This window comes from Phacochoerus africanus, chromosome 16, assembly GCF_016906955.1.
Source record: "Phacochoerus africanus isolate WHEZ1 chromosome 16, ROS_Pafr_v1, whole genome shotgun sequence".
Classification (NCBI taxonomy): Eukaryota; Metazoa; Chordata; class Mammalia; order Artiodactyla; family Suidae; genus Phacochoerus; species Phacochoerus africanus.
This window is the reverse complement of record NC_062559.1, coordinates 7,176,326-7,196,624: the sequence shown is the minus strand read 5'-3', so window position 1 is coordinate 7,196,624 and position 20,299 is coordinate 7,176,326. Positions and strand designations below refer to the sequence as shown.

The 20,299-nt window shown below is 43.3% G+C and overlaps 1 protein-coding gene across 1 annotated transcript; it reads left to right on the top strand.

Moving 5' to 3' along the window:
* The first annotated feature begins 8,908 nt into the window (after positions 1-8,908).
* Positions 8,909-9,904, top strand: LOC125117263 (olfactory receptor 6V1). The gene has a single exon (XM_047763022.1). It carries the CDS (start codon positions 8,924-8,926, stop codon positions 9,863-9,865), a length of 942 nt encoding a protein of 313 aa, XP_047618978.1. The 5' UTR covers positions 8,909-8,923; the 3' UTR covers positions 9,866-9,904.
* The last annotated feature ends 10,395 nt before the right edge of the window (positions 9,905-20,299 follow it).

Here is a 20,299-nt window from a genome sequence, read left to right as displayed (position 1 = left end):
AGTAGAAGGAAAGAAATCATGAACATTGGAGCAGAAATAAATGAAATAGAGACAAAGAAAATTATAGAGAAGATCAATGAAACCAAAAGTTGATTCATTGAAAAGATCAACAAAATTGATAAACCCTTAACCAGACTCATCAAGAAAAAAAGGGAGAGGGTTCAAATGAATAAAATTATAAACTAACAAGTGAAATTACAACCGACAGAAAGCAATACAAAGCATCATAAGAAACTACTATAAGCAACTATATGCCAATAAAATGGACAATCTAGAAGAAATGGACAGATTCTTACAAAGGTACAACCTATCAAGACTTAACCAGGAAGGAGATTAAAATATGAACAGAACCAATCACAAGTACTGAAATTCAAAATGTGATTTTAAAACTTCCAAAAAACAAACATCCAGGGGAGTTCCCATCATGGTGCGGTGGTTAACAAATCCAACTTGGAACCATGAGGTTGCGGGTTCAATCCCTGGCCTTGCTCAGTGGGTTAAGGATCCGGTGTTGCCGTGAGCTGTGGTGTAGGTTGCAGACGCGGCTTGGATCCCGCGTTGCTGTGGCTCTGGCGTAGGCCGGTGGCTACAGCTCCGATTCAGCCCCTAGCCTGGGAACCTCTACATGCCACAAGTGTGGCCCTAGAAAAAGGCAAAAAGACAAAAAAAAAATCCAGGCCTGATGGAAACACAGGTGAATTATATCAAACATTCAGAGAAGAGTTAACACCTATTCTTCTGAAAAACTTCCCAAAAAATTGCAGAGGAAGGAACACTCCCAAACTCATTCTATGAGGCTACCATCACCCTGATACCAAAACCAGACAAGGATACCATGAAAAAGAAAAAGGAAACTGCAGGCTAATATCGCTTATGAGCATAGAAGCAAAAATCCTCAGCAAAATATTAGCCAACAGAATCCAAATATATATTAAAAGGATCATGCACAATAAGCAAGTGGCATTTACCCAGGGATATAAGGATCCCTCAATATCTGCAAAGCAATCAGTGTGAAACACCACATTAACAAACTGAAGGAAAAAAAATATGATCATCTCAATAGATGCAGAAAAAGCTTTTGACAGAATTTAACACCAATTTCTGATAAAACCCTCCAAAAAGTGGGCATAAGGTGAAACTACCTCAACATAATAAAAGCAATACATGACAAACCCACAGCTAACATCATTTTCAATGGTGAAAAACTGAAAGCATTTCCACTAAGATCAGGAAAAAGACAAGGATGTCCACTTTCGCCACTACTATTCAACATAGATTTGGAAGTCCTAGCCATAGCAATCAGAGAAGAAAAAGAAATAAATGGAATCCAAAATGGAAAAAAAAAAAGTAAAATTATCCCTGCTTGCAAATGACGTGATATCATACCTAGAAAATCCTGGACACTACCAGAAAACTGTTAGAACTCATTAATGAATTTGGTAAAGTTGCACAATACAAAATTAATACACAGAATTCAATTGCATTTCTGTATACTAACAATGGAAGATCAGAAATGAAAATTAGGAGTTCCCATCGTGGCTCAGTGGTTAACGAATCCAACTAAGAACCATGAGGTTGCGGGTTCAATCCCTGGCCTTGCTCAGTGGGTTAAGGATCTGGTGTTGCTGTGAGCTGTGGTATAGGTTGCAGACATGGCTTGGATCCCACATTGCTGTGGCTCTGGTGTAGGCTGGCAGCTACAGCTCTGATTCGACCCCTAGCCTGGGAACCTCCATATGCCACGGAAGCTTCCTAAGAAATGGCAAAAAGACAAAAAAAAAAAAGAAACAAAAAAAAGAAAAAAGAAAGAAAGAAAGGTAAATTAAGGAAACTATCCCATTTACCATCACATCAAAAAGAATAAAATACCCAGGAATAAACCTACAAAGAGACAAAGGATCTATGCTCTGAAAACTATACGGTGCTGATGAAAGAAATCAAAGACAACACATAGATGGAAAGATATGCCATGTTCTTGGATTGAAAGAATCAATATTGTCAAAATGACTATACTACCCAAAGCAATCTACAGATTTAATGCAATCCCTATCAAATTACCAAGGACATTATTCCCAGAACTAGAACAAAATATTTTAAAATTTGTATAGAAACACAAATGACCCCGAATAGCCAGAGCAATATTGAAATAGAAAAACACAACTAGAGGAATCAGGCTCCCTGACTTCAGATTATACTACAAAACTACAGTTATCAAAACAATATGGTACTGGCACAAAAAACAAAACAAAACAAACAAACAACAAAAAAAAAACACCCTCACCTCCTGGATGGTCACTGGCACTGCCCAGGCCCCTGCCCCTAGGAGAAACCTGTAATTCCACCTCCTCAGAGGTGCACACCACTTCCAAGGGCCTGAAATATAAATCAATGGAATAGGATAGAAAGCCCAGAAATAAACCCAAGCACCTATGGCTAACTAATCTATAACAAAGGAGGCAGGAACATACAGTGGAAGAAAGTCTCTTCAATAGTGATGCTTGTAAAACTGGAAAGCCACATGTAACACTCTCTAACAACATACTCTAACAACACTCTCTAACAACATACACAAAAATTATAACACTCTCTAACAACATACACAAAAATAAACTCAAAATGGATGGAAGACCTAAAAATAAGGCCAAATATGATAAAACTTCTAAAGGAAACATAGGCATACCACCTTTTGACATAAATCATAACATATTGTTTGATCCAACATTTCGTTAGTTTTTTTTTTGTCAATAAAAACAAAAATGAACGAATGAGACTTTATTAAACTCAAGAGCTTTTGCACAGCAAAGGAAACCAGTAAAAAAATGAAAAGACAACCCACAGAATGGGAAAAAATATTTGCAAATGATGCAACAGACAAAGGGTAATCTCCAAAATATACAAACAACTCATACAACTCAACAACAAGAACAACGACAACAAAAAACAACCCGAACAAAACATGGGCAGAAGACCTAAATAGATATTTCTCCAAAGAAGCCATACAGTTAGCCAGTAGGCACATGAAAAAATGCTCAACTTCACTAATTATTAGAGAAATGGAAATCAAAACTACAATGAGTTACCACCTTATACCAGTCAGAATAGCCATCATTAAAAGGTCAACAAATAACAAATGCTAGTGGAGAAAAGTGAACCCTTCTACACTGTTGGTGGGAATGTACATTGGTACAACAATTATGGAAAACAATATGGAGGTTTCTCAGAAAACTAAATATAAAACTACCATATGATCCAGCAAACCTACTACTGGATATATATCCAGACAAAACATTCATTGAAAATATACATGCACCCCTATGTCATTGCAACACTATTCACAATAACCAAGGCATGGAAACAAATGTCCACCAACCAGATGAATGCATTAAAAAGATGTAATATGTAAATACAATGGAATACTACTCAGCCATAAAAAAGAACAAACTAATGCCATTTGCAGCAAAATGAATGGAACTAGAGATTCTCATACTAAGTTAAGTAAGTCAGAAAGACAAATATACTATATCACTTATATGTGGAACCCAAAATATGGCAGAGATTAACCTATCTGCAAAACAGAAACAGATCACAGACATGGAGAGCAGACTTCTGGTTGTCAGAGGATGGTGTGGGATGTATGGGAAGTTTGAGCCTAGTAAATGTAAACTGCTACATTTGGAATTGATAAGCAAGGGGGTCTCACTATAACGCACAGGGAACTATGTCCAATCTCTTGTGTTGGAACATGATGGAAGATAATATGAAAGAAAATATTAAAAAAAAAACAAACCTCTGTTTGTCTTTAGTGAGCTTAGCAGTTTAGAAGCAACGTTTATATACAAATAAAATAAACCTGTATTTCGTGTTTTTATTTTTAATGTATATTTTTCATGCATAAATATTTCTTATGTAGTCAAATTTAACAGTCTTTTAGTGTCTTGGGACCTGTGTTTTCCTTCTGAAACCCTTTATTCATATTCAAAGGTAATTTAAAAAGGAAAATAATTCCATGCGTTACTTTTTATATTTAAGTTCAGCTGAACCATCTGGATTTTTTTTAAAGCATGACATACACACCCAAGGTTGTGGGTTTTCCGGATGTTTGTGAGTGCAGTAACTATTTTTAAAGTAAAGGGAAAGACGGGAGAAGGAGAGACAGAAAGATCAACAGATGGAGAGAGAGGGAGGGAGGGAGAGAGGAGAGACAGAGATTGGGAGGGAGGGAGAATAGAGAGAGATTGGGGAGGGGAGATTGGGAGGGGCTGGGGCAAAGAAAGTGCCAAATCTGGAAGCGAAAGGCCAAGAGATTACGATGACTAGTAAAACTGATTCGGGCCAGAGGCTTGCAGCAAAATGTCTTCCACAAAGACATTTACATGTGACAGACTGAGGAACTGCTTAAAATCACAGAGCAATTGACTAGCTCATCTGAGATGAATGCTGAGGAACTCCTGACTGCTGGATCAGCCTTCTGTAGGGTGGAAAGAATTGCTTTTAGGGTAGTCGGATGCACAGGGTAGCAGTTGACCAGAAGAATCTCTAAGGATCTTACCAACTCTGAGATTCTGAGGCTCAAAAACATACTTTTGAGGATTACTCCGCCCACAAAGGGTTCACAATCAAAGCCAGATGGTTTGAGTTGAATAAGTGGCATTTGGGCACAAAGTAGGTGCTCAACAAATACCATATGAATGAATGTGGATTGTCCTTATCTATAACCAAAAGTAAGCATTTCTCTTTGGGTATGATGAGCGCTTACTCCATGAGCCTAAGTGTGTGGCTATGACAACTTCAGTGTTTACGACAGTTGAGGGGGTGCCAAGGGCAGTCAGTCTCACAGGAGGTAGGGGAGAAAGGGGAACTTCACCACTGGCCTCCCTGCAACTTCAGACTCTCCTTCAACCTGTAACATTGGGACAAATGGCCAAAGAGGCCAACAGGCAGGAAGGGCTGGAAAAGGACATCTTCTACTAAGCAAACCGAAGCTCATTTAACTTAGGAATACTTACCACATTCTTCTATGCTCCAGGTAGATGTATACTAGTGGTTTACATACAATTTCTCATTTAATTCTGAAAACAACCTTATGGGGAAGATACTAGTATCTCTATTTTACTCATGACGAAAGTGGGGTGTATTTATTTAGTGAATCCTTGGTGAAGAAGTATTATGTAAATGCCAGATTCCAAAACTAGACCTAACCTCATGCACACACACCTGATTTGCGAGCTCAGGAGACATAAGAGGGACATTTGGGACATTTCCCCCTGCCTCTGGGTGTTAGTTTAAGTATAACATCTGAACATCTGCATTATCTAAGCCCCCAAGGGGCTCCCTGCTTTCCTTTGTCATTCCTACAAAGAGTGCTCTGCTGGAATCTGCAGTTTTTTAATCCATCCCTGCTCAGTTCTGAAAGCCAGCAGGACCCTTAAGGTTAGAAGAGAGTAGACAGAACCAGATCCCCTCATCCTGGGGACCAAGGGACAGCAAGACAACTGTTCTCATCTGAACCCACATAGAACCCATTCTCTCTTTCCAGTCCTACAGCAACCACATGCAGTGCTGCCCTGGGTTATATGGAAAGAAATGGTAAGTACTTAATCAGGGATTCAACATAAGGTTATGAGATATTTTAGCTGTTTGGGTCTCTTACTCAGCAATACCATGGGTGCTGGTCCCATCCCTAAGGGTCTCATATCTCCATGTCAGACTCTTGGTACCACAGGCAGGAGGCTCCAGAAGTGAACATCCTAAGAATTTTTCACCATGCTTACGAACTAAGATGCTAAAGGGTCAGGGAATTGAATGAGCCAGGAGCAGTGCAAATATAACGACCAGGTTTAGATTCCATCAGGGCAACTGCCAGAAGCTGGAAAAACTGAGCAGCCTCCAGAGGGGAGCACAGCCCTGGCGACCCCTCGATTTTAGCCCACTTAGGCCTGTGTCAAACGTCTGACTTGTCAAGTTCGTAAGGTAATAAATTTGCAGTGTTTGAGCCACCAAATTTTTGGTAATTTGTCATAGAAGCAATAGAAAACTAATGCAGCCAGGAAGGCCCCCATGGCCCCAGCCTGCCCACCTATTTCTCCTACTCTGGGCTCTGCGCTGACCCGCCATCCTGTCTGCCTGCCTGAGCTCCCTACCAGCATTGTGCTACTTTCTCCTGTTAGCCCCCACTTCTGTCCAGAAGGATATAAAATCTTTTTTTATTATCAATGGCTCTATCCTGAAAACTCAGTTCCAGATTCAGATCCTACAGCATGATTATCTGGCCAACCCCTTCCAGCCCTTGTGGTTCTTTAGCTCAGGCCGAATTTGCACCATCTTTGTTGGAGGCTCTTGCTTGATATCTCCTTGTCATCATTTCTGTTGGGGTAGGGGCAGAAAGGCTAAGTTGCATGGTATATACAAAGTCTGAACTTCTCTGAGAAGGACTGTGGCTCAGAGTTTACTGGGGAGCTTGAGCCATATTGTCCTCTCTTCATCCCCAAAGCGTGTGTCTTTTCATAGGAGTCAGAGACAAACCTTTTAGTCTGGCCAGTTCCCAAGACATGTCTATCACGCGCCCTGCCTCTGAGGGGAAGATATCTCCTCTTAAACTTATACTTTCAATTCCCCAACTCCAAGAGGTGACATTTTGAAGAATTCTGTGGTCCAGGGTCCGCACCCCCTGTCTCCCCAGTTTCAAAACCCTGGATCTGGAGTTCCCGTCGTGGCTCAGAGGAAATGAATCTGACTAGCATCCATAAGGATGCAGGTTATATCCCTGGCCTTGCTCAGTGAATTAAGGATCTTGCATTGCCGTGAGCTGTGGTGTAGGTTGCAGACGTGGCTCAGATCCCACATTGTTGTGGCTGTGGTGTAGGCCAGCATCTATAACTCCGATTCGACCCCTAGTCTGGAAACTTCCATGTGCCGCAGGTGTGGTCCTAAAGAGACAAAACAAAACAAAACAAAACAAGAAAAAAAAAAAAAAAAAACCTGGATCTGAGAGGGAGGCCAATTCTCCAAATGGTTACTCTGGATCTAATCCTGACCATGAACACGGTCTGCCATAACTTTACTCCACCTGGGGAAATTCTTCTTTCTCCCACAGTCCTGGGATGAAGGAAAGGGCCAAGAACCAGTCCTAAGCCATTGTCTTCTTATGTATATCTCAGTTTCTATCCCTTCCTTCATTCAGATCTTTTTCTTAAATCTTACTTCCTCAGAGCAGAAAGCTTCTCATTATTCTGTGGAGTAACACTGGTGCCTCATAATCTCCAGGGGGCTCCCTGTTTTCTTCTCATTCCCACAGAGAATGCCCCGCTAGAGTCTGCATTCCCATCCAGGATAAGCTCAGCGCTGAACCACATCAAGAAACCAGGGGCAAGAGAGAGAACCAAGAATGTTCAGCCTTGGGAAAGAAGGCACAGAAACACAGAAATAGCACCTCCTCTACCCTCCCCCCGCCACCCCGACCCCTACCCCTGGTCTTTAGAATGGTCTCTTTCCCACATTCTAGCCCCACATCAGCATTGCTGCCCTGGGCTTTGTGGTGGTAAGCCTTTAAGTGGGAAATTATCAGCGGGATTAGAGCTGGTATAGCTTGCGGCAATGCTCACCCAGCAGGTCCACCCCATCCCAGCTATGCACAAGCCCCTGTCCCTGCCTGCCAGCTGCAAGACACTGACCCAAGGCAATGGACCACAGATCCCATGTCACCCGTGTCAGAGGGTGGACCCAATAGGCAGCTGTCTCTAGACACGACTTTCTTCAGGTGGGCAGCTCAAGAAGGCGACATGGTGCTCGGAGACTAAGGTGAATGGTGTAGGCTTGCATGTGGGTCAGGCTTTCAGGCAGCACAGATGTGGGACTGGGTGTGAATGTATCAGTGCTGGGTATAGATTGCAGCTCTACTGTTAAGGTTTGCCAGTAGGACGGGCTGCTGGAGGGATAGCAGCTCTTCTTTAAACTGGAATGTCACTGGTGGCCTCAGATACAGTTTTTATGGAGTCAGAGAGAAGGCCAGAGTGGATCCATGTAGAGCTTGGCGTGTCCCACTTCTGATCATTGTAATATTTATTTTCTTTGGAAATTGGAAGCTTTAAAAAATATCCTTCTAATGAACTGAAATTCTAAAGAACAGCCTAATGCTGTGGAAATACACACACACACACACACCTATTGGCCCTATAAAAGCATGGGGAAATGGGCCAAGAAAATTTTCTTTCATTGGCATCATACAATAACAGTGGTAATGGTAACAACAGGAGATGGCTGAGCCCCTCGTGTGTGCCTGTCACATTTACTCATTTAATCTTTGCAGGAGCCCTAGAAGCTGGAACTATTATTATTGTCATTTTATAGCTGAGTAGACTGAGGCTGAGAGAGGCAAGTAACAGAAGACAGACTTAGCTTCCATAGCAGGCGTCAGACCAGAATTCAAACACGGGGCCCTAGCTTATGCTCCAAACCACCATGTGGGAGGTTTGGGGAGACACGGCAGCAGCCAAGTAACACCCACTTTTAGGTAAAACCCTGATGCCCTTCAAGTCACTGGCCAGCCACCTGGTTCCAAGGCTTATCTCTGTGACCTCCTGCATCCTTTCTGCTCTGCACCTTTGCACACATACCAGGGGGCCTCCCTGGAGGAAGTTCATTTACTGGCTCAAAACTGTCTATTAATTTCATGGTCGTAGCTGGAGAAATGTGAATGCATGAGGGTCCTCAACAGAGAGATCGCCCGGAAAGACTTAAAGGGATGCTCTCAGAGGGGTCTTGGAGCCTCTGTGTCATGACATAGACACTGCGCCTCAGCACCAAGCCACATTCAGGGGCCTCTGGCTGACCGACACAAATTCTCTCTCCTTCTGTGCCCCCTCCCTTTCCTGTATCCATCTCTCTCTCTTATTTCCTTTCCACACAGGGTCCCAGCCCCTGGATCATGGCAAATCTGAGCCACCCGTCTGGATTTGTCCTCTTGGGCTTCTCCTCCTTGGGCGAGCTGCAGGTTCTGCTCTACGGACCCTTCCTTGTGCTTTATCTTCTGGCCTTCATGGGAAACACTGTCATCGTGGTCACAGTCCTTGCTGACACCCACCTCCACACTCCCATGTACTTCTTCCTGGGCAACTTCTCCCTGCTGGAGATCTTGGTGACCATGACCACTGTGCCCAGGATGCTCTCTGACCTGCTGGCCCCCCACAAGGCCATCTCCTTCATCGGCTGCATGGTTCAGTTCTACTTCTACTTCTCCCTGGGTTCCACCTCCTTCCTCATCCTGTCAGACATGGCCCTCGACCGCTTTGTGGCCATCTGCCACCCTCTGCGCTATGGCACCTTGATGAGCAGGGCTGTGTGTGCCCGGCTGGCAGGCGCAGCCTGGGCAGCTCCTTTCCTGGCCATGGTGCCCACTGTCCTCTCCCGGGCTCATCTCAACTATTGCCATGGCAACGTCATTAACCACTTCTTCTGTGACAATGCCCCTCTGCTGCAGTTGTCCTGCTCGGACACCAGCCTGCTGGAATTCTGGGACTTTGTTATGTCCTTGGCCTTTGTCCTCAGCTCCTTCCTGGTGACCCTCACCTCCTATGGCTACATCGTGAGCACTGTGCTGCGGATGCCCTCTGCCAGCAGCCGCCAGAAGGCCTTCTCCACATGTGGGTCTCACCTCACGCTGGTTTTCATTGGCTACAGCAGCACCATCTTCCTGTATGTCCGGCCTGGCAAAGCACACTCTGTGGAGGTCAATAAGACTGTCGCCCTGGTGACATCCATCCTCACCCCCTTCCTCAATCCTTTTATCCTCACCTTCCGCAATGAGACAGTCAAGGTGGTGCTACGAGGGCAGATGCAGAGGCTGAAAGGGCTCCACCAGGTGCCATGATGAGCCCAGGGACCAGGCCAGGCTCAGCCAAGTAGTTCTGTGTGGGACCAGCCTGGGTGGGACCACTCATCACATTTCTTGAGGTTTTCCCCACATTGCCCCCGAGCAATAACCACAGTGAGTCCTTGGTGACAGTTCATCTGGCCTGAAGCTCTCATAGGTCACATGGAATTGCTCTCCTTACCCATGGGCAGCAACACGAACTTAGAAAGTTGCCTGGAGCCTGGAAAACCAGGAGTAGGGATTTTAATAAAGCAAAGTGCATGCACTTTCTGTTCAAGAAAGATCAGCCAGGAAGTCATGCCTGATCAAGAGATATTTTCCAACCCCAGAGTATGTGTGTGTGTGAGCGTGCATGCTCACGTGCGTGCCCCATTGCTGAGTGTGTGCAGCATGAGTGCTTGGCCTACATGGGATTAAGCTAAGGAGCAACATTTACCAAAGTAACTGTCTTCCATTGTGTATAGAATTCGTTATACCATCATCCATCTGCTTATTCATTCATTTCACAAACACAGAGTAGACTCCATGTGTCAGGCACTACACCTGTCAGACGCGGGAGGAAAGGTAAACAAGAATTGATAGTTCCCAAAGCTCTTAGCTCCACGAAGGTAAAGAATAATAAAGGGCTGCTTACAATGCAGCAGGTGCAGAGCAATGTTGGATTCACAGAAGGTTTTATGGAAGCAGATAAGAGGAAGGTCAAGACCAGACCATGGGCTGGGAGAGTTTTCTGATGAGGAGACACCTGAATAATACAATTCATCTGCTTCCCTTGTGCAGGGAAAATAAATTCAAATTAAACAAAGTAAATCTTCATTAGTGTAAAAAATAAGAACAAATCTCCAAGGAAGTACACAGGTTCTGGGAAAGAAATATTCACAGAGAGTTTTAGAAAGATAAAAATGAACTTCTCTACTATATATGAGAAACCTTCATCAGCCTGAAGGCAGGAGATTGTGATGAATCTGGTAAATTCCTTTGTCCAGTCATTATACACACACATCCACACACATCTTATACACACATACACATGCGTACACACATGTACAATTCCTGAAAGCCAGTTAGGTCTCATTTCCGTTGGAATGAAATATCAGCTCCATTGAGCTTCCCTCCCACAACTAGAGTCTGAAATTGTAAAAAAAAAAAAAAACCCTTCAGGTACTTTTACTCAGAATCACAGTATTCCCTTAGCTTTCACCTTTCCAAAAGTTTCTAAAACAGCCTCAATTTAAAATATTCTGCCAAATTATTTCTGTAAACACACTTTAATTTACTTAACTACATTTCCCAGTAAATATCTATGAGTTCATGCATCAAGAGGGTACTTCTAGGGAGTTGCCTGGTGGCTCAGCAGTTTAAGGATCCGGTGTTGTCACTGCTGTGGCAGGGTTCGATCCCTGGCCCATGAACTTTCACATGCTATGGGAGCACCTGAAAAAAAAAATAGTACTTCTAATATTATGGTTTTCTCTGCATATGTGGCCAGGAGTGGGATTGGGCATGTATCCAGAGAAAACCATAATTTGAAAAGATACACAGATCCCAATATTCACCGTGGCACTATTTACAATAGTCAAGACAGGGAACCAACTTAGGTTCCATTGACAGAGGAGTGGATAAAGAAGACGTGGTACATATAAACAAGAATATTATTTGACCATAAAAAAGAATGAAATAATGCCATCTGCAGCAACATGGATGGACCTAGAGATGATCATACTAAGTAAGTTAGATGGAGAAGGACAAATACCACATGATATCACTTATGTGGAATCTTAAAAAATGATACAAATGAATTTATTTACAAAACAGAAACGGACTCATTTCGATAATAAACTTACGGTTACCAAAGGGGAAGGATGTGGGGGGTGTGGATTAGGAGTTTAGGACTGGCATAAGAACACTATATTGCGTATGGTGTGATGGCCAACAGGAACCTGCTGTAGAGCACAGGGAACTCTACTCATTATTCTGTGATAACCAAGTGGGAAAAGAATCTGGAAAAGAATGGATATGTGCATATGTATAACTGAATCACTTTGCTGTACACCTAAAATTAACACTATATTGTAAATCGGCTATGGAAACAAAGCCAGGGACTGTGGGTTCACTGGGTAAACACAGATTATCTAGCTTTGCAATCACGGCTCAGTGAGTGGTCCATGGTTCTCATTATGTACCTCCGGTGCCACCCCAGGCTAACCCCGGCATAATCCACATGCCCCTTTCTCTGGCTTTTTCAAGTTTGTTTCTGTCTTTGTGAGAAGCCAGTCACCCAAATCAGAGGGTCTCCATAGGTTCCTAGTTTCAGCTTCTGGTCAAAAATCTCAGATCTCCTCCAACTCTATACAAGAGCAATGATGCTGGTGTTTAGTATGCTGTTGAAATACCTGATTTATTTTCTCTAAGTATCCTCTTCTTACCACATTGAAGAGTAAATAGTCGTAGTGCAAATGAAAGGATAATGAAAAAATTAAAAATAATCCTACCAATAATATGTTACCATATTTTTTTAACAATTTCCCAACTACTTCTATGCATGTTTTCCATTTGTTTTTACCAGTAATTCAATGAAGTATAAAGATTCACTGATCACTCTCTGTGAGCAATGCACTCTGCTCAGCACTGGCCATTAAAGATCAAAGGAATGTGGATTCTAACCTCAAAGTGTTCTCCATCTGTGAGAGAAAGAGAAGTTAATTCTAACACGTTTTGATAAGGGGTTTTCCCACTTATAACAAGGGCCACAAGAGTCCAAAAGGGAAATACTGATTCTCAGGCTACAGCTGAGCAGAGTTTTCTGACCCACTAATGGGTAAAAGAGCCATGGCGGAGAGGAAAGTTGAGCTGGTCAAAGCAATGGCAGAACTGACAGGAGAATTTTGTTCTTCAAATTTATTTTTCGCCTCTCCATCCTTAGAAATTCTCCTTCTGTCCAGATCAAAGTTGGGTTAATTAAAAGTTGGATTCTCCAAGATCTGAAGCCACCCAGTGTAGACTCCTCTAGCCCCTTATTTATAGTGTGTATCCATCAAGTTCCCATCAAATTCATAGACTTGGAATGGCAGTAATTCTGGTAACTCCTTTCATAACAGTAACTGTATATTTAAATTCCTGGCTTGAAAGGACACACTGCCAGAATGTAACTATAGATTCGGTGTTACTTTTTTATGCATTTAATTAATTTATTTTTAAATTTTTATGTTTTTCTTTTTAGGGCCACACCCATGGCACATGGAAGTTCCTGGGCTAGGGATTGAATGGGAGCTACAGCTAGCAGTCTATACCATAGACACAGCAGTACCAGATCCAAGCTGCATCTGTGACCTGTGCTACAGCTTGCAGCAATGCAGATCCTTAACCCACTGATCGAGGCCAGGGAGCGAACCCACATCCTCACAAACACTATGTCAGATTCATAAACCGCTAAGCCACAATGGGAACCTCCTCAGTGCTACTTTTAAAAATTTGTGTTTTATTTATCGCAATAGTATCCACAAACATTTGAAAGACAGTAGATAACTCATATATGCAAGAAATATTTTTTAGATTTTTTTCTAAAGTACAGTTGATTTATAATGTGCTGATTTCTGATATACAGCAAAGTGACTCAGTCATACATACATATACATTATTTTTTTAATATTATTTTCCATCATGGTCTATCCCAAGAGATTGGATATAGTTCCCTGTGCTATTCAGTAAAACCTTGCTATTTATCCATTCTAAGTGTAATAGTTTGCATCTACTAACCCCAAACTCCCCATGCATCCCACTCTCTCCCCACTTACCCTATGCAAGAAATATTTGTATTCAGTCTATTCACAGTGTTAATTACATAGTGAATTCACAGTTCTTTTACTACACCATTTTCCCCAGGAACTGGGAACAATTGATCTGACTCTTAGTTTACATAAAGTCACTTGATATAAGGTCATCTGCATGAAGGCCACAGTGTTCCCACTCCACAGAAGTAGCTTACGGGAACACAATTGACAGGATGTAGGGCGAGCCTGGAACCCTGTTAACTAACTTAAACATGGATAGAATCAGTGGCAGGACTTTATGACTCTTAAAATGCCTCCCCTGCCGTGAGCTGTGGTGTAGGTTCCAGACACAGCTTGGATCCCATGCTGCTGAAGTGATGGCATAGGCTGGGAGCTGTAGCTCTGATTCAACCCCTAGCCTGGGAACTTCCATATGCCACAGGTGCAGTCATAAAAAAGTAATAAAATAAAATAATACAAAATGTCCCCCATCTTCCCCTCCCTCCCTCTGTTTCTCCGACAGTCCAGTCCCAGAGATAGCGTCCTTGTGAGAAATCATTTGGAATACAAGGGTCTTGACAGCTAGCCCCAGAACCCATTTCCACACAGGAAATCCCAGTGGGAAGTAAAAGTAGATTTATTCCTTCCAGTTTAGAGCACCAGGGAGCAAGGATTTAAGGGTATGGAAGTTTTGATAAAGGAAGAGAAAGGAATCAAATCATTTTCAAATAAAAGTCAGGCCTGGGTCTTAGAACCACCAGTAATAGCATGAAGACCCTGCCTACATGGGCTTTGAGGAGTTTGAAGAGGTGAAAAACTTTCTGGGGCCAAGTTGGAAAATTTCAGTGTTGCCAACAGAGCACCATGTTCGCATTGGTCTCATTCATCAAATCCTTAAGCTCTAAGTTTCCTGATGTAAATAGTGTCCTTGCAACCATGCCCAATGGATACTGAAGAAAAGTGCTAGCAACCCAAAGGTCCCTGGGCAAATATTTAACCACTGGCTCTCCAGTTGCAGCATTTGCTGGCTTCCACCCTCTCCCCATTTCCGTGGTGTCAACTTCACTCCCATCATGTTCAATTTCAAGCTACCAACATGACATCACCGAGCTTGGAGATTGGAAGAGATGTTCACCGTTATGCAGTATTTCTACCGTATGACACAGACAACTTCAGGAGGAAAGACCAAAGTGAAATGCAGTAACATATTAAGATTTCTGAATTGTGATTATCTCTGTTTTTAACAGAATCTATGTAAGTGTCTATTTTTAAAAAAATAATGACTATGTTTAATTCCTCAAAAAACAGCAATCAGTTATCGGGAAAGCTCAGGCCACCAGCTTGCCTCAGGGTTTTCCCTTAGATCCTATCCCCCATTCAACCCAATATCTTTGCCATTCTCCTTCCCTTGAGTTATACACACATCAGACCCTTTGGAAGCAAACTTCATGGAACTGCCCTTTAATAGAACTATTCCTAAGATCTTTATGGACCTACTTAGGTCATTTTCAAAACTGAAGGCAATAAAATTCCAGCACTGAAGGTAAATAGCACCTTTTGTGAATACGGTAGAACTGCCCTGGCATGCAAAGTTTTCTACATCAACGCCCTCTGCACCCACTGCAAAGTTTGCTGTCTTGTGATTTCAGTGAGTGGAGCATCTTTCAGAGGATACCTGCAAATCCCCCAAGAGACTTGGATCTGACCAGAGACGCTACCCATGATCACTGTCCTGAGAACATTCATTAATTCCATCTCTCCAGTCTTGCACTGCCTACCCAATGTGCCATTTTTACGTCCATGATATTTTGTTATTTTGGGAGGGCTTCATCTATGGCATGCAGAAGTTCCTGAGCCAAGGATCAAACTCACACCACAGCAGTGACAATGTCAGACCCTCGACCTGCTGAGCCAACAGGGAACTCTTTATGTCTATTTCACTTTAGACATTAAGTTGCCTCCCTCTGAAATTCACTTTCCCCCCTCTCTGCCTGCAAAATTGCCCTTCATACCTCAAAGTTCAACTCAAATGATACCATGTTTGAGAAGATTCAATTTAACCAAAGAGAATTGGGCATGCCCTCCCCGTATTCCCAAAGTGTTCTGCATATTCGAGTAACTAAGCCATAGTTTAGTTTCCCCACACTTAATCATCAGCTCCTTTAGTTAAGCATCATGCCTTATCTATCTTTTATGCCCTGTGCCTAGAACATAGCAGATGTTCAATAAACACCAGCTGTCTTTATAGTGAGGTTTGTAGAAGAATTTGGAATATGAGTGAATGCTGTAAACTAAAACATAGAGGGCCATCTAAGTTGGCAGGTAGTCAACAAAGCACAGGAGATGTTACTTCACTGCACTTTATCTCCATTAGTTGTCTCAAAGAGTACCAGTTGTCTAAACAACCAGTTGCCAAGACCCACATAACAAGAGGAACAAGAGGAAGCAACATGGATAGTGAGCAGTTGAGACACTGTTCAACAGCAATCTCTCACTTGTACATCTGAATATTTTGTAGGGGGATATGTGCTTGTCTTCACTTATTTGCTGGTCTGCCTGGATAATTTGAAATTGCACAGTGTGTGAATGTTAGAGGGACTAGAGTGAGGCTAGCTATAAAGATTTCATCTTAAAATTTAAAACACTGCAACAAAGAGAGCGAATACCTCACAGTTGTGAGTCTACCTCCAGACTTGGTTCCAACAGGAACCTGTGTGTGCTGCCCTAGGGATGCTGGATGCTGGAGCTCAGAGGAGGTGGGCCTGGACAACCTACACTCTCCCTGGGAATTCCACAAGGCAATGGTTTAGTCATGCCATGACTCGAAACCTGGGGAGACTTTCATACCAACACTCTGTCTTAGACTGCCCCCCATATTTCTTCCAGCAAGCTGGAAAAGTAAGTTCAAGTTACTTTCCATGTTCTGTCTATGCAGGAACCATAGTTGACATTGTGCCCACCTCACATCCAGACAACTGGTACCAAACAGGACAAAAACATCCCTAGGTCATGTCCACATAGGATTCTAAAAGCAAGTCAGAGGCTGGGCCATTTGGCTAAGGTCCCTCAAGAAGTTTAAGGTCAGAGTAGAAAGAAAATCTCAGGGGCCTAAATACTGGTTATGGTCTCCAGAAATAGTACCAGGAATTCGAGTCATTAAGAATGGGTGGCTCCAATAATAGCACATATAACCTAACCTCAGGCTCCCTCTTCCAGTGCCACTCATGTGGTTGAGATTAGGAGGAGGGCTTTCTTACACGATTTCCTGATTGGAACGCCCAGGGGCAGATTGTCTAGATCTGTGCTTCTCAATATTCCTGTGCACGCGAATCGCCCAGGGTCCTGTTGTAACGCAGATTCAGATTCAACAAATCTGGGGTGGGGCCGCAGATCTGCATTTCCAAAAATCCCCCAGGAGGGACCCTTGAGGGTCCAGGGACCACCCTTTGAGTACTACAGGGACACAGGCAAGTTTATTAAGAAAGCCAAGCCTAGGGTTCCCATCATGGCTCAGCAGTTAACGTAACCAACTAGTATCCATGAGGACTCGGGTTCCATCCCTGGCGTTGCTGTGGCTGTGGCATAGACTGGCAGCTACAGCTACGATTAGGCCCCTAGCTTAGGAACCTCCATATGCTACAGGTGAGGCCCCAAAAAACAAAACAAAACAAAACAAAAACCAACCCTGTGTGATGCTGGTTAGGACTGGGTGATTAATGTGGAGCAACAATGCACGTTATACCTTCCCCAAACTGGCCAGAACCCACTCCTGTGGGAACAGTGTATAAAACAGACAAGAGACTGCTGCAGGCTGTTGTTTATTTTTAAATTTTTAGGAGGCAGTGTGCAGAGATGACAGTGGCAGGTAGGAATCTCTCAGGAGGAAAATCTGAGTGGATTTGTGTGCTGATTATTTGAGAAGGAAGAAGCTGAAGGAAAATGTTTGCCTGTCAGGAGGAGATAATTGCTTCCCATTTAGTTCTTGAGTTTTTCACAAAGTTTGCAAGGAGGGTAAGTAATTAGTCCTTTGAGATGCAGCGGAAAGAAAGTTCTCAGGATGAGAAAATGTTTTCCCAGCTGGCCTTTCCTGAAGACTCAAAATTATCAGCCCACTTTTTTTTTTGCAGAGGGCCACAAATGAGAACGTGCCCTGTGGTAGTTATTTTTTTTAATGAGCTTACAGGGAGCCTGGAGTTGGCAGATGCAAATTATTACATTTAGAATGGATAAGCAATGAGGTCCTACTGTACAGCCCAGGGAACTATGTCCAGTCTTTTGAGATAGACCATGACGGAGGATAGTATGAGAAAAAGAATGTACATATATGTATGACTGGGTTACTATGCTGTACAGCAGAGATGGGCACAACACTGTAAATAAACTAAACTCTAATTAAAAATAAATAAGGGAGTTCCCGTCGTGGCGCAGTGGTTAACGAATCCGACTAGGAACCATGAGGTTGCGGGTTCGGTCCCTGCCCTTGCGCAGTGGGTTATGGATCCGGCGTTGCCGTGAGCTGTGGTGTAGGTTGCAGACGCGGCTCGGATCCCGCGTTGCTATGGCCCTGGTGTAGGCCGGTGGCTACAGCTCCGATTCGACCCCTAGCCTGAGAACCTCCATATGCCACGGGAGCGGCCCAAGAAATGGCAAAAAGACCAAAAAAATAAGTAAATAAATAAATAAGAAAAAAGGTATGAGAGGAAAAAGAAAAGAGCTTAAATGCAGATCAAGCTTCCTCATGACAACAAGAGACCCAGCCTTCAGGGCGACACCCTGGGACACTTTCCCTTCCCACCACCCCTTTTCTTCACAGCCTTGAGTTTTTTGGGGTGACCCCCACACTGAAAATGATGACCAGGGTCTCTCCTGCAAATGGAGCTAGTAGATTCAGAAGTAAGAAGTTTACATGTACCCTCTATCCTGTTTTGCTGATCCCAACTCAGTCCGGATTCAACCTGGTGTAAGAAATCTGACACCACAGAATGGCCATCATTAATAAATCCACAAATAACAAGTGCTGGAGGGGCTGTGGAGAAAAGGGAACCCTCCTGCACTGTTGGTGGGAATGTAAACTGGTTCAGCCACTATGGAGAACAGTTTGGAGATACCTTAGAAATCTTTACATAGAACTTCCATATGACCCCGCAATCCCACTCTTAGGCAGCTATCCAGACAAAACTCTACTTAAATGCACCCGCATGTTCATTGCAGCACTATTCACAATAGCCAAGACATGGAAACAACCCAAATGTCCATCAACAGATGATTGGATTCGGAAGATGTGGTATATATACACAATGGAATACTACTCAGTCATAAAAAAGAATGACATAATGCCATTTGCAGCAACATGGATGGAACTAGAGAATCTCATCCTGAGTGAAATGAGCCAGAAAGACAAAGACCATATGATATCACTTTTAACTGGAATCTAATATCCAGCACAAATGAACATCTCCTCAGAAAAGAAAATCATGGACTTGGAGAAGAGACTTGAGGCTGCCCGATGGGAGGGGGAGGGAGTGGGAGGGATCGGGAGCTTGGGCTTATCAGACACAACTTAGAATAGATTTACAAGGAGATCCTGCTGAGTAGCATTGAGAACTTTGTCTAGATACTCATGTTGCAACAGAAGAAAGGGTGGGGGAAAAAATGTAATTGTAATGTATACATGTAAGGATAACCTGACCCCCTTGCTGTACAGTGGGAAAATTAAAAAAAAATTAAAAAAAAAAAAAAGAAATCTGACACCAGAGCTATTCCCACTCACATCATCTTTTCCTGACTCCGTAATCTATTCCCAGATTTCTTTTTTTATATATAATGATTTTTATTTATTTCCATTATAGCTGATTTACAGTGTTCTGTCAATTTTCTACTATAGAGCATGGTGACCCAGTTACACATATATGTATAGATTCTTTTTTCTCACATTATCATACTCCATCATAAGTGACTAGCCACAGTTCCCAGGGTTACACAGCAGGATCTCATTACCTATCCATTCCAAAGGCAATCGTCTGCATCTATTAACCCCAAGTTCCCCATCCATCCCACTCCCTCCCCCACCCCTTGGTAACCACAAGTCTATTCTCCAGGCAGGTCCATGATTTTCTAATGCCTTCCCTCCCCTGCCTTCCAGTCCATGCCCCAGCACCCTCATCCTGCTCCATTTCCTCCTTGCCTGGCTTCTACCACCTTTGCCTTACCACTCAGGACTGCTGGCAACCTCCTGGCCAGCCGGCTTCCGGGAAACCCAATCTTAGAGGGCCTTCCCTCTGGGCCACAGATCCTAGGTTCTGTGGGAGAAAAGCAGTGCTAGCCCATGAGGAGGAGGAGGCAACAAATCAGGGGCAGTGATCTAGCATCCCCCTCTTCCCTGAGTGCACAGGAAGGTTAAAAAAAAGAAGTAAAGCCCTTATTTCTAGGCATGGGGCCCTCATGATATTTCTATGTAAGAGGGATGGGAGTCTGGCCCCCAGAGAATCATTCCTGTTTGAAGTCAAGAGCTTTGGGGTCCAGGAGGGAGTGGTGAGCAGCCTGGGCATGAGCGGTGCTTCTGCCCCAGGAGCCCTCCCAGAAGGGGGGTCCCAATGAAAGGCACATCACATTTTCTGTTTTGGGGATGTCAGGCCCCTCTGCTCTTCTCAGAGAACCTCCC

Coding starts and splice junctions, on each gene's coding strand:
- LOC125117263 (XM_047763022.1), top strand. CDS start 8,924: ATGGCAAATCTGAGCCACCCGTCTGGATTTGTCCTCTTGGGCTTCTCC.